Source organism: Charadrius vociferus, unplaced genomic scaffold (assembly GCF_000708025.1).
Source record: "Charadrius vociferus isolate BGI_N301 unplaced genomic scaffold, ASM70802v2 scaffold398, whole genome shotgun sequence".
Taxonomy (NCBI): Eukaryota; Metazoa; Chordata; class Aves; order Charadriiformes; family Charadriidae; genus Charadrius; species Charadrius vociferus.
Genome location: NW_009649571.1, coordinates 1,443,119 through 1,456,110, shown reverse-complemented (window position 1 = coordinate 1,456,110; position 12,992 = coordinate 1,443,119). Strand labels below are relative to the sequence as shown.

Genomic DNA, 12,992 nt, shown 5'->3' with positions numbered 1-12,992 from the left:
GCTGCACGGGCCGTCCCAGCAGCCATGCCCTTTTTCCGTGACCTTTCCAAGCCCCAGCCGCTGGAGTTTCACGCGGAGATGCTGCTGGGCGTGCAGAGACCCCACAACGGCAGCCTGCAGCGCCGGCACACGATGAAGGAGTAGGTGGTGGGCGCGGGGCGATGGGCGACGCGTGGGACGAGGCTGCCGGGGGGTCCCCGGGGTGCTGGGTGTCCCCCCCAACCCCTCGCCCTCCTGCTAAAACTTGCTCTTCCCTCTAGAGCCAAGGACATGAAGAACCGGCTGGGGATTTTTCGGCGGCGAAACGAGTCCCCCGGGGCCAACCCCTCCGGCAAGCTGGACAAAGTGCTCAAATCCCTCAAGTAGGTGCTGCGACTGGGTGGCGTGGGGACTGGGGGCAGCGGGGGCTTGGGGATGAGCTGCGGTGGGGCTGAGCACCACCTCTAGGGAGGTTGGGGTCACCCTGTTTGGGGAAGCTGTGGACAAACAGTTTTTATTATCCAAAGGAGCATTAAAAACATTTGTTGCCTGAAAAGTTCCCCCCAGGCGGGTGGGAGGTCCGTGCCGGGAGGCGGCACAGCAGTGGCGCGGGCTGGAATTTTCCCTGCTTGCTGCTTTCTCCTGGTGCCTATATGTGAAACTTTAACCAGCTGGAGGATGGTTTGAAAAACCACTTTGCTCTGGAGATGCTCCAGCAGCTGGAGACGAGCCCTTCCTGCTCTCGTACCCGGTGGCTTCTCTGGCTGCTTGAACGGGGTGGCTGAAATCCCAACTATCCCGCAGCCTCCTGGGCATTGCCCGGAGCTTTTCCAGTTCTTTCTCAGACACTCCAAGCAGCACGGCTGCCCACACAGACCTCCTTGTATCAGATTTTCTTCCTGCCAGTCCTAAAGGCAGAGGTGTCCTTCCCGCAGAGCTGCGGCGGTGCTTCCTGGTGCTCTGCCCGCAGATGCTCCGGCAGTGCTGGTGCTGATGTGGGTGCGGGGACCGGTCCCGCTGGGGCACACGGCGTTGCTTTATCAGCTGGAAATGTTTCACTCGTGCTGCATCACGGCGGACGTGGCTTTCGTGGCTTCGCTTTGCCAACGCGCTGTCCTTCTCCCGCAGGCCCACTCCCGAGGAAGCTCTCAAGTGGGGGGACTCCCTGGAGAAGCTGCTGCTGCACAAATGTGAGTGTTTGCCCGTCTCTTCCACCTCCGTTTGCTGCCGGGGGAATAACCAGACACGTGCATGGATAAAGCTGGGATTTCCTCTGTTAATTCCTTCCGGTGTTTGGGGGTAGACAAAGAGAAATGAGGTTGCCCCTTGCCTGCGCCCCTTCTGCTCCTGCCTGGCCCAGGGGGGGATTTGGAGACAGGGGCTGGGGGGAGCCGTGGCGTGGGGCTGCAGCCCCCCTCCAGCTCGGGGAGGAAAAGGCAATGATTTGTGTGTGTGCCTAATTCGGAGCTGTGCAGTGTGTCCGTGAAGCAGGAGCTGCTTTAGACCATTCCCCTTCTCACCTGTCCCAGCTGGGGGACCCCACATCGTGGTCACAGGGGTGGCCAGGGGGTCCTCTCCCCGTTGCTGCCCCCGCTCTCGGCTCTCCACGTGTGCAGCCAGGCTGAGGACTGTGGATTCAGCATGCGGATGGCTGGTGCTGCTGTGCTTCGGCTGGCAATGCCATCGCTGGCTGCTTCGCACAAGGGCTCACAAGGGGTTTTTGGGGGATGGGGCGGGGGGGTAGTTTAGGTTGCACCTTTGCCAGGTTGCTGGGCTGAGGGTCTCACGGGGCCATTCCCCACCTGTGAGCCGGGAGTAGAGACGTGTCTCTGTCCCCACAGACGGACTCGCTGCCTTCAGGGCCTTCCTGCGCACCGAGTTCAGCGAGGAGAACCTGGAGTTCTGGCTGGCCTGCGAGGAGTTCAAGAAGATCAAATCCCAGTCCAAGATGGTCTCCAAGGCCAAGAAGATCTTCGCCGAGTACATCGCCATCCAGTCCTGCAAGGAGGTAAGGGCTGGCTCCCGTGCTGGTGCGTGGCTCTGCAGCACGGCAGCTGCCCAGGGAGCTGCTCACCAGCGCTGGTCTCTCTGCCCACAGGTCAACCTGGACTCCTACACGCGGGAGCACACCAAGGAGAACCTGCAGAATATCACCCGCAGCTGCTTTGACCTCGCACAGAAGAGGATTTATGGGCTCATGGAGAAGGACTCCTACCCCCGCTTCCTCCGCTCTGACTTGTACTTAGACATAATTAACCAGAAGAAAGCCAGCTCCCCGCTGTAGACCCAAGGACTCTCTCGGGGCAGGCTGGGAGCTGTGTGTTTACATGAAATCGGGCGGCGGAGGCCTTCCTGGGGGACGGCGGGAGCGTGCCTTCCCGCTGCCGTTTGTGCCCCCAAGCCATATTCCTGCAGCGGACGGGTGTGGGGCAGCTGAAGGCACCGGGCATGAGGCCGAGGGGACAAACAAGCCAAGCAGTCTGGTACTGCGCCATCGCCCTGTCTCACCATCGCTGGTACGACGCCTTCGGGGTGACTCCGGCATGGATTTTAGCCAGGAGGGAAGCTCCCACAAGACTACTGTGAAGCACGCGCCCGAGCTGTGAGTGTGGCTGGAAGGCGACGAGTGATCCCGACTTGGCGAGGAGGAGGAGGAGGAGGAGGAGAAGGACTTTTGTGCAGGGCTCCGGCAAGGGAACAACAGCACCAACATGAACATCTTCCCTGGATAAAAGACTTCTGAACTGGACCAGCCCCACGATGCTGCTGTGCTTCCCCATGCCGGCGATGCCTCCCGGCTCCCCCGAAGCAGCTATCTCGCAGGAGCCCGGCGCTTCCTTCGCTCGTGGTGGGTCCCCCCGGGAGCAGCGAAAGCCGAGTCCTTCCCCTGCGCTGGAGGCGTGCAAGCCAACCGCCTCCCGCTCCCACCCCTGGTTTATTTATTGACCTCCTATAGCTGGACGCGTTGCTATGTAATAGGAAATCCTCGTGTCCTTTCCCGTTCTGAAATTACAAGTGCAATATTTGTGTGTGTTGCGGCGGAGTTCTCCGGTGGAGTGGATGCCTTTTTTTTTTCTGAGTGCGTACAAACATTTTCTAAGTTAGCAGGTTTTATCTGACAAAACGCGTTCCCTAGCAGCGGGCCGCTGGGGGAGCCTGGGTGTATATATCATGCCCTGACGACGGAGGGTTTGATGATGGAGAATAGCAGCTCTGTGCATCAGACGCTCTCCTTACTCTGGATAACAATACTGTGTTTTGAGAAGCAGGGGTGGTTGCTGAACCTGGCAGAGCTGGACGGACTGCCTGCCTCCAGGCGCCCAGTTTACAGTGCGAAGCATCTCTGCAGCTAGCAAAAATACATTGTCATGGTCATAGGTAAATAAAAGGAGAATATAATTTCTTGTAGCTGCCTTTTGTTCGTGGCATGTTTCTCAGCGCTGGCAGAGCCAGGTGTCCCCTGCTTCACCGAGGAGTGTGAAATCCTGTTACTGCATGGCTAAAGATGGGAAAAATCTGGTTGCATGAATTTCTGAGCTGTTTTTTTATGTCGGAGCAGCTGCCAGCTGCTCCTGAGGGCAGCTCCGGCTGTAGCCCTGCAGGAACACAGAAAGTTTTGCCCAAAATGAGACTGTTCCCAGGGACAGTGCTCACTGTTTACACATGGCGGGGCATGAACCTCTGAACATGGAAATGCCCAGAAACATAAGTGACCTAGTGTAGCTCCAGGTCCCTCTCGGGACACACCAAAAGAAGCAACAAAAAGCCCAATAGTGCTATTTCAGGTCGTGGCTGCACGCCTTGGCAGGGCTGCTCCTCCCCCAGCAAAGGCTGCGCTTCGACAGCTCTGGTGTACAATGGAAATGTTTTGTAAAGGCTGTTCGTGGTGTGTTCGGTAGCTGAAATGTCTCGAGCCCGTCACCTGCTTGTGGTCAGCCTTGGATGGTTCAGAGATATGCTTATGGTGTTGCGGGGCTGTGCTATGCCGTGGGCTGGCACGACACCACCGAGGGGCTGCTGGTGATGCCCTGGGATGGAGGTGGTGTGGCTGCCCCAGCAATCCCACTGGGCACAGCCTTCCTCGGCAGATATGGTGTCTTCTGGGAAACTGTCTGTATTTCCTTCCTTAAACAATCAGGAGGTGGTGCCCAGGTGGGGAAACTGAGGCAAGCATGAGGGGAGCCCTCAGGGGTTGGCGGGAGGCAGCAGGGATGGTGGGACACCTGTGTGGCTCTCCTGGGGATGCTTTTGGGACCCCGGGGTCGAGGCCTGTTGGCTGGTGTCCCAGCTGTGACCTGATCACCAGCACCAGAACTGCTGGGATGTGTTGGGTTGGTGCAGCGTCCCTGCGAGTGCTGCCACGGTCACCCCGGCTGGCTCCTCCAAGCCTGATCCTCCTCTTTCTTCCATCATTGCTGAGTGCCTTCACCTCCTCTCCTCCCCAGCTGGGAGGGTTTCCCTTCATATCTGGCCTTGACACAGATTTTCTTGTCCTTTTCCCCATCTCTCCATCACCCATGTACTCTTGACCTCCCCTCGCTCTGTCCCAAGCCATCACTGTTAGGAAACGGTTGTCACAGGGTCACTTCACCGCCCCCCCACTTCTCTGTGTCCCCGGGCTCCCAGGGGCAGCGTGCGGGGGCACTCGGCTCAGGGGGCTTTGTGGGTACCAGGCAGTTCGGTACCTGCCGTTAGCTTCTCTCTGCCAGGCCCGGCGTGTCCTCCCGTGGCTGTTGGTGATGCCCAGGAGCATCCAACCCACACAACCACACATGGTTTCCAGCCGATAACCTGCCTCGCGTCTGTAAGTTATCCGAGCCTGTCCGGCGGGGCGGGCAGCCGGGGCCGGAGCTGCCATGGGACACGCGGTGTGCGAATCTGGTGTGCGACTTTGAATAAACACCACTGACCTACCTGCAGACAGCCCCTGCAGGGACAGGGCTACCGGTGTGTGCAAAAGGCAGAGGAATGGGGGCCTGCGGTGAATCCCTGGAGAAAATGGCAATAGCCCTGCGTGAGCGATAGAAATTTGGTTATTGCTGTAAGAGAATTTATTGCCATCAGGCCAGGTTAGCGTGAGTCACTCCGCAAACACCATCCCCGCGTGCTTGGGAGGCGCTTGATTTCTAGGAGAGGCAGGGCTGGGGTGGGAGGTGAGAATGCCAGCTGCTTGTCCCATGTTTTCCCAGGACAGGTCTCATCATGGATCCTGCTGTGACACTGAAGCGACAGCTTTGTCCCCTCTGTGCCATCATCTCCACCATCTCCACCATTTGTGCAACAGAGTGAAGGGTATGGGAGACTTGGAGCATCTGGATGGGAACTGGATGGGGGATGTCAGCTCATGGAGGGGGTTTGTTCCATGGGGACGTTGGTCAGGATGGAGACACAGCCCCACCACCCCGAGCAGCTCCTTTTGCAGACGGGATTAGGGGATTGGGGGGGGGGTGGTGGTATGTGTGCTGAGGCTGTTATGGGGGCACTGAGTTTGCAACGCTAGCAGGAGGGGGACAGAAATGTCCTTATTTAGCACAAAATAAGATGTCCATGACAAAATCCAACCAGGCTACAAGGGATGCAAAGAGAAGAAATTATCGAGTCGTCGAAGCCAATGCGAAGAGCCTGGGCAATGGGAATTGGGTATTCCTCATTTGAGGCACAACCTCAAACCAGCTGGAATTGCTGATGCCGGGAGGGATGTTCCCGGGGCAGCAATGCTGAAATCACGGGGTGTTGCCTGGTTGGGGATGGCCCTGGGGAGCTGTGCCCAAGCCACCACCACCGAAGCTGGTGGTGGGTGGCACATGGTGGGTGGGAAGAGGTGGTGGCTGCCTGTCTCGGGCTTGTCCGGAAGTCTGTGTGTGTGGGGGTGTGTGTGTGTGTGTGTGTGCAGGCAGCTGCCTGCGGACATCGCTGCCGCCGTGCTGCCGTTTCACACAGCAGCTGAAGGCAATTTCCCAATGAGGAAACCGGTACCTTCCCAAATGGGGAGGATGCTGTAGCGGGCCGGGCGTTATCTCAGCAGATAACGAGGATTTATCTCGGGGCTAAAAATTAGTGGTTGCTCAGTTGCAAGCAGTAACAACTCAGCTGTGTTTGTCATGTGCAAACAAGGTAAAGTCCACCATGGCGCAGGTGCTCTCGGTTCGTTCGCAGGACAAAGTTCACCAAGCTGAAGGCAGCCGCAAGGCAAAGCACCCCGGGGAAAGGATTAAATGGGAAAATGGGAATAATCACAAGGGAGTGCTGAATGCTTTGTTAGGTTCCAAAAATGCCGTGACCCCAAAGGTGAGAAAGGTTAAGACTGTTGGCAAAAATGTCCTAAGGTCATGCATTTAACATCACGGTTTCCTCACACCCTCAGGGATGAGGAGGTTGGGATGAACCAAAAGGTCTTGGGGAGGCTGATAAGTCCCTGACCTGTCCCAGATGATGGGCTTTGACCCTTAAAATATCCCTCAGCTCAGTATTACTGCAGCTTCCTAACGTAGCAGCCAGAGTGTTGGGGTCATCTGTGATTTACAAAGGCAAATGAAGTTCTGAAAATAGCAGCTACATGAAGCTACAGTTCAAGTTGCCGATCACGTCTCGGATGGAGACTCACTGGGAGAAGCTAATGAGCAATGTGGGTGTCCAAGGCCGGGGTTTTGCCCCCTCGGCCAGCGCTGGTCCTCACCTGCACACAGATGAGTGGCCGCAGTGTCTGAACAGCACTCAGGTTGCAAGGGGGGGCTCATTTCAGAGCTAGTTAACAGCCATGAGTGTAAAACCTTTCTCTTATTTCTGCAAAAAATGAAAAATTTGCCATTTTGACAGGTGTGCACCATGCCCCGAGACACTCCAGCAATGCACAGCCTTTACTGGGCTTTTCCAAGGCACCCATCCTGGAGTATAAACTTGTCCAAATAAACATAACTTTCTACTGAGCAAAATAATTCCTTGGACCCCTCATTAGACAAATATTCTCAGAATAGAAACAAGGCTACTTTATAGCCATAGACTAAACATAGCTCAACAGCTAGATATTGAAACTGCAGACACAAGAATTCCCCTGCCCTGGTAAAAGAGCCGACTTGCTGCGCGACTAACTTAACCCTGCTCAGAAAGTTATTGAGGCTTATCAGGAGCAGAGCGAACTCTTCTTTGGGTAGCTGGGGTGCCCAGAAGCCGGCCGGAGACCCGCCACCGGAACACCCGGTCTTCGGCCATTTGCACGGCAGGGCTGGAAATTGGGGTTGGTCTGGCGTTGTCTGGGGTCTTCTGCTTCCTTTGGGTTTGACAAGGGCCCGGGGGGTGCAAAGATGCATTTGAGGGCTTGTGTCCTTCCACACGGTGGCCCTGGGGCTGGGCTCCGAAAAGCTGTATGGGGCAGTTGAGGGGAGTCTCTGCAGCGCGATGGGGGTACCCGACTCAGCACTGCCCTGTGCGGGGTTTCATCCTGCCCAGAGGCACTGCGAACAGCGATGCCCTTCAGGTGCATCCTTGAATTGATGCTCTAAGGACAAGTGCCACCAACCTTTGTGGCTCCTAAACAATCCAAGGGAGCAAAGAAGGAGAAAATAAAGCACTTCTGAAGTAAAAATAAAAACAGTCAGACTCAGATGCTGTGTGTCAAGGAAATAAAATAAGCTCAGCTGGGCTGCTGCCAGCACAGGAAATCCAGCGGCAGTAAGAGTCCCCTGGGTGCCGCTAACTCATTCGGGAAGCATTGTTATGACCCTCTCATTGCTCATTTTGTGATTCTTCTCTGCATTAGGTCATTTTTACAAAGCTCATCCAGCTCACACATTCCCCGGTGCTGGGAAGGAAGGCAAATAATGCCGACTCTCAGCCAGCCTTGAGGCGCAGGGGAAGGCTGGAGAAAAGGACGGTGAAAAATACTTTCCTTTGTCACTGAGCAGACCTGTGGGGAGAATGAGGAGGAGCTTCTCCCCGGGGTGACCCACCACCAGCATCCCTCACCCCGCTTTGGGTACCTCTTTGAAGAGGGGTAGAGGGGAGCATCTCTTGGTCCCATCTGGGGTCCCCCATGTCCCCAGTAGCCGATTTGGTCCAAACCATGATGGTACCACTGAGCTGGGCACGGGGCACGGGCAGAGCTGGACGTGATGAACTGGATTCTCACCTTGGAAAGGTGCAGGACCCCCACTCTTCCCTGCCTTCATCCTTTGGCAGAGAGCAAGGAAGAGGGAGGTGGGGCAGAGGGGGAAGAGCCAAGCAGGAGCAGATGGGGACTGGGGATGGGATATTTGCAGAGGAGCCATTTGCAAGTAATTTCTTGTCCCTTCCTGAACTAATAGGGCAATTATTTCAGGAGGACACACGTGTTTCTCATGGAAAGTTCCACCCAGCCTGTGCGTCAGTTCATCGGTGCAGCAGTCCTGTTCTCTCTAACGCAATCACGGTGTTTCTAGACAAAGACAAGTGGGTGAAACCTCCTGCTCCTGGGACTGGGGATGGCAGTGACCGGTCACAGAGCTCCAGACAAACCTCCTGGTCCAGGGCAAATCAACAGCTCAACAGCAAATGGGCTCACGTGAGGAAGGAGATCCACAAAGCCGAACAAACACCGCTCTGCTCTTTGATGTAGCTCCTGTGCTTGACACTAGATGTTTGGATGAGTGCATCTGATTTTGTACCCTTTTCCCTCCAGCCAGTTCAAGAGCGATGTGGAGAAAATGGACCACGTCCTGCAGAGGCTACTGAGGTGCTGATGGACCTCAGACACAGGACCCGTGTAGAGGGATGAGGTCTAACAGCATCCTACAACTTTGGGAAGGAGAGCTACAAAGGTGATGGAGCCAAACTCTTCTTGGGGGCACCAGGTAACAAAATAAGGGACAACAGCCACAATGTGTGACAACTTTCAGACTTTCAGCTTGGACAACAGGAAAAACATTTTCACTGTAAAGCTGATATAGTAGAAAAACAGTCCCACGGAAAGGTAGGGGGTCTCGATCGTTGGAAATGGTCAGGAGTTGGGCAGACGAAGTCATGGCTGACCTGATCAGATGCTGGCAATATTCCTGGTCTGAGGGAGGGTTGGACAGGAGACCCCCTGGAGGCACCCCTGGCACACCAAGGAGTCTGCCCTTCTCTTTGCTGGTGGACGTGGGTAACGTCTTCCAGGACACAGGCACTGAGCCCACAGGAGACGTGCAACAGAGGGGCAGCAGGCTGAAGTCCACCAGGAGCAGTGAGGATGAGTCCTGCATTTTTCTACAAGAAAAATAATAATTTCTGTGGCTTGGGGATGGGCCCGTTGTGTTAATGTTGGAGCTGAGGGAAGAGCTCCTTCTTCTTGCCCTCTGATCAGCTCTGAAGCTGTTTGGTTCTGGGTAAAAGAGTAGAGCTGAGTGAAAAAAATTGGGCTGGGCTGGGCTGTGGGATGGTGATGTGGAGCTCAGGGTGATGTCTCTGCTGTCTCTAGTTGCCCTGTCACCTGATCGGGCAAGATCATCTCCCTAAATGATAAGACTATAAAATTTTGATCTCCAGATCACTGTGTTTTCCAGTACTAATTTTTATAATCTTTTTTTGGCCCCACAAACAGGCCACCCACCCAACGCCTGAGCAGCACCCTGATAACTGCTCAGGGATCAGATGTGGGACGAGGATACTGGATGCCTCTTGCAGCTATTGCCCAACATATTTCATTTAATTTGCCGTTTGAATGCAAACAATTGACTTAATTAACTAGATGATCTTTCGGGGAACCAAAGTGTTGTTGCGGGTAGGAAGTCTGATAAGTTACTACAGCCAATCTTTCCTTTTCTAAAATAAATAGAGAGGAAGGAAGTAGGATGGGAGTCCTCACAAATCACGTTTTAACATAGTGTCAACTTTTATGGCTAAGCCATAAAGTAGTAGTTCCTGAAGCACTGGCACAGCATTAATTAGATGAGAATTACGGACATGCTCATTACTGCAGCTTCATTACAGCCCAGGAATTGACTCTGGTGATGAGTGTAGCGGGTTCTGCTGTTCCTGCACTCATTTGCTGCCAGATGTCCGTGTGTCGAGGCAGTTATTTCCCAGGAGTGCTCACCACTGCTCTACGTGTGCTTCCCACCAGCTGAGGGTGCAGCCAGGCTGACCACAGTGTCCTGGACAATGTTCTGGGTCCACTTTGGGATGCACAACCCTGCAGACCCAGCGTGAGGGCTTTGAGTGCAGTTGCAGACTGATCTCACACAAAGCAATCCCTCTTTCTGTCCTCTTTCTCCCCCATGAAGCAAGGAGCCTGAGGAGCAGCTTTAGGGCCACCACCTGAAGATCCACAGGCTGGACCTGCTGATCCATCGCTGCAGCCAAAAAGGCTTCAAGGGTACTGGACCCTCTGCAGAGGAGCGTCTTAGAGGGATGAATGTTTGCTGGGAAATGCAGTGGCCCTTACTGGCTCCTCATTCAGACACACTCCTGTCGTCCAGAGCGTGCAGGTGTCCATCTGAGCAGGTCAACCAGAGACCTCTGTGGTCTGCTGAGAGAAACATACCCCACGAGAGTGTTATTTAGTTGATGCCCTTCAGGCACCTATGTAAGAGGAGGAGAGTAATGTCCTCATGTGCTGCTTTGTCCTCATAGACCAGGACAAGAGCTTTGAGTTCTCGTGGACCTGGAGAGGCAAAGTCCCTCGTGGAAGGTGGGAAGATACTTTTCTGCTTGTGCTACTGGCCACACAGGTCTGTGGAGGTGACTGCATTACCTGTCAACCAGCCTGAGCACTGTGGAGTGTGTCAGACACTGCAGATATTCTCCAGGCTCTGAAGACCACTTGTGGTTGGTCTGCTTTCTGGGTCTGCCCTCTTGCTCTGTTCAGCTCCTCCATTTCTGGGATGGCTGAACCTCCCACTTGCTGTCTTGGGAAATGTAGCTGGTTTTTTACCTTCAGTGTCCTGTCTCTTCTCCGTCATGCTTTCATTTCTTGGGTGGGATTTTTGAAACCATAGTCATAGTGCTTGGCTTGAAAACCCCCAGCTTGTGACCCCAGAGGAGGTGCTCCATGCCAGGAGTTGCCTTGCTCACCCAGACCCCACCAACTGGCTCAGTCCCCAGGGAGCTGAACCAAAGGTGTTCTCTGAAAAATAACCCTTTCCCACAACACACGGCTAGCCGGGACAGTCCCCACCTGAGAGCTGGACCGGGACCAGACCAGTGATCTTTATTCTGCAGCTTCGTAATTGGTCCCTGCCTGACATCACAGCCCTGAGGAGTGATTTTAAAGCATTTATTTTCCACAGCAGTATCCTTGCAGTTGGTTTTCAAAGACACATGGGCAGTTGTCCGTGTGGCATCACGTTGACCCCCCGTGTTTGAGCCTCCAGACCGACTGCCAGACTCGTGCTGGTGCTCCTTGCCTGTGTCTGACTGCTCTGCACAGAGGGTCTGGCTGCCATGTGGTCCCTGGTGTTTCTCCTCCTCTTCCTCCTCACCCTGCCCAGCACACCCTGGCGCCCCTGCCCTCCTCCTCCATCTCTGCCCACACACGTGGGCTCTGAGCTTCCAAGCCACTTATGATAAAAGCAAGAGCTGGCAAATCCAGGTCTTACCGTGTGAGATGTGGGGTCTTCTCATGCTGGCAATGCTGCAAGGACCTCCCAGCGTGGCTTTGCATCTGGCAGACACATCTGGGCTGTCCGGGGACATTGCTGGGGATGTGCCACAAGCTTTGCTCCTGCAGAGGTTTGTCTTAGCTCTCATTACAGCCCAATTTCAGGTGGGGCTCAGGCAAAACAACAAGCACCTGGGTCCTGGTCTGAGGCCAATCCCCACCCCCAGCGCTTTCCCCAAGCACCCCAAATTTGAAGCCCTTGGCTGTCGGGCGCCCCATTTGCTCTTCTCTGAGACCATCCTCCTCCTGTTCCCCACCTCTCCACGCTTGCACGGAGTCACTGACAAACATGTCAGACTCCTCCATCGCGAGGAGCCAGCGATGGAAACCCCCGGGTGGGGAAGGCACGGCGCAGAGCCCCGCCGGGCCCCCCTGCTGCTCCCGCAGCACTGCACTCTGTCATTTCCAGCTGCGGCTTTTGGAAACCTTCGGTGCATTTGCCGCTTTTAGCTCTGGCAGCCCAGTAACCGCTCCTGGCAGGGCTGCCGATCCTCATTTTCTGGAAAAACCTTAAAATGCTCCAGAGTGTCAGAAGAACAGCCAGCTAAGGAAAAACAAAAAAACAGGAAAACAAACCCCAGTCTTTTTCCAATCAAGCTACAACGTTGTGTTTTTTTTCTTAAAAAAAAACCCTTTTTTTTTTTTTTTCCTGGAGCAGACTGGCCCCTGCAAATGCACTCCCCATTGTGCCAAGCTCCTAAAATAACTGCTGTTGTTAATGGAAATAAAGCCCTGGGAGAATCACCGGTTCCCCTCTCACCATCCAGCCTGCCGCACGCGCTGCAGACCCTGCGCCGTGCTACACACCTCTGTTGTGGCAGTTCCTGTGAAGGGCCATCCCAAGACACTTATCCTCAAAGTCTGCCATAAATCAAAGGCAGCAGAAGGATGGCAAACGCTGGCTGGGTTTGTCGGTGTGTCCCAGCAGCGTTTAACCTCTTCGCCTGTGGGGTTGGCAGTGGGACAGACAGTGCCTGAGCCCGGGCCAGGGTGTTACACATCCCAGGGGCTACACTCAGTTGTCAGAGATTTGCTGGGCTCCAACCCAACATGTCCTACCACGTGCATCATGGGGAAATACAGCCCTTGGTTAAGCCAGCAATGCCCGGACTAATTTGCTTGGACATGAGAGTGCTGAAGATCTGTTCCAGGTCAGGAAAATGAACAGTCACAGCACTCGTTCATCTGTTTGAAACCCCTCGAATAATTGTTTGGTTTTTTTTTTAAATTACTTTTCACAAATCTTTTCCTAACCTCCTCCTGTCTCCCCAGAGAGGTGACTCGCAAGCCCTGGGGCTGCGAGGCTGGGAGGGGGCATGGACCCACCTTCGGGTGTTGGAGTGGGGGCGGGCAGAGACCAATGGCTCTGGAGGTCTGGTCTGCAGTGGAGGTACCAGGATTC

General features: G+C 54.8%; 1 protein-coding gene across 3 annotated transcripts in view; it reads left to right on the top strand.

Annotated features, from left to right (window-relative positions):
* Positions 1 to 2,263, top strand: part of RGS3 (regulator of G-protein signaling 3) — a 64,508-nt gene extending 62,245 nt beyond the window's left edge. For 2 of the 3 annotated variants that reach the window (XM_009890277.1, XM_009890276.1), the window contains exons 13-16: positions 261 to 362; positions 1,108 to 1,169; positions 1,821 to 1,987; positions 2,078 to 2,263. In XM_009890277.1, coding sequence (XP_009888579.1) covers positions 261 to 362; positions 1,108 to 1,169; positions 1,821 to 1,987; positions 2,078 to 2,263 — 517 coding nt within the window. Of the gene's footprint in view, positions 1 to 24; positions 141 to 260; positions 363 to 1,107; positions 1,170 to 1,820; positions 1,988 to 2,077 lie in introns of those variants that run through there. The other variant, XM_009890278.1, reaches the window with a different exon arrangement.
* The last annotated feature ends 10,729 nt before the right edge of the window (positions 2,264 to 12,992 follow it).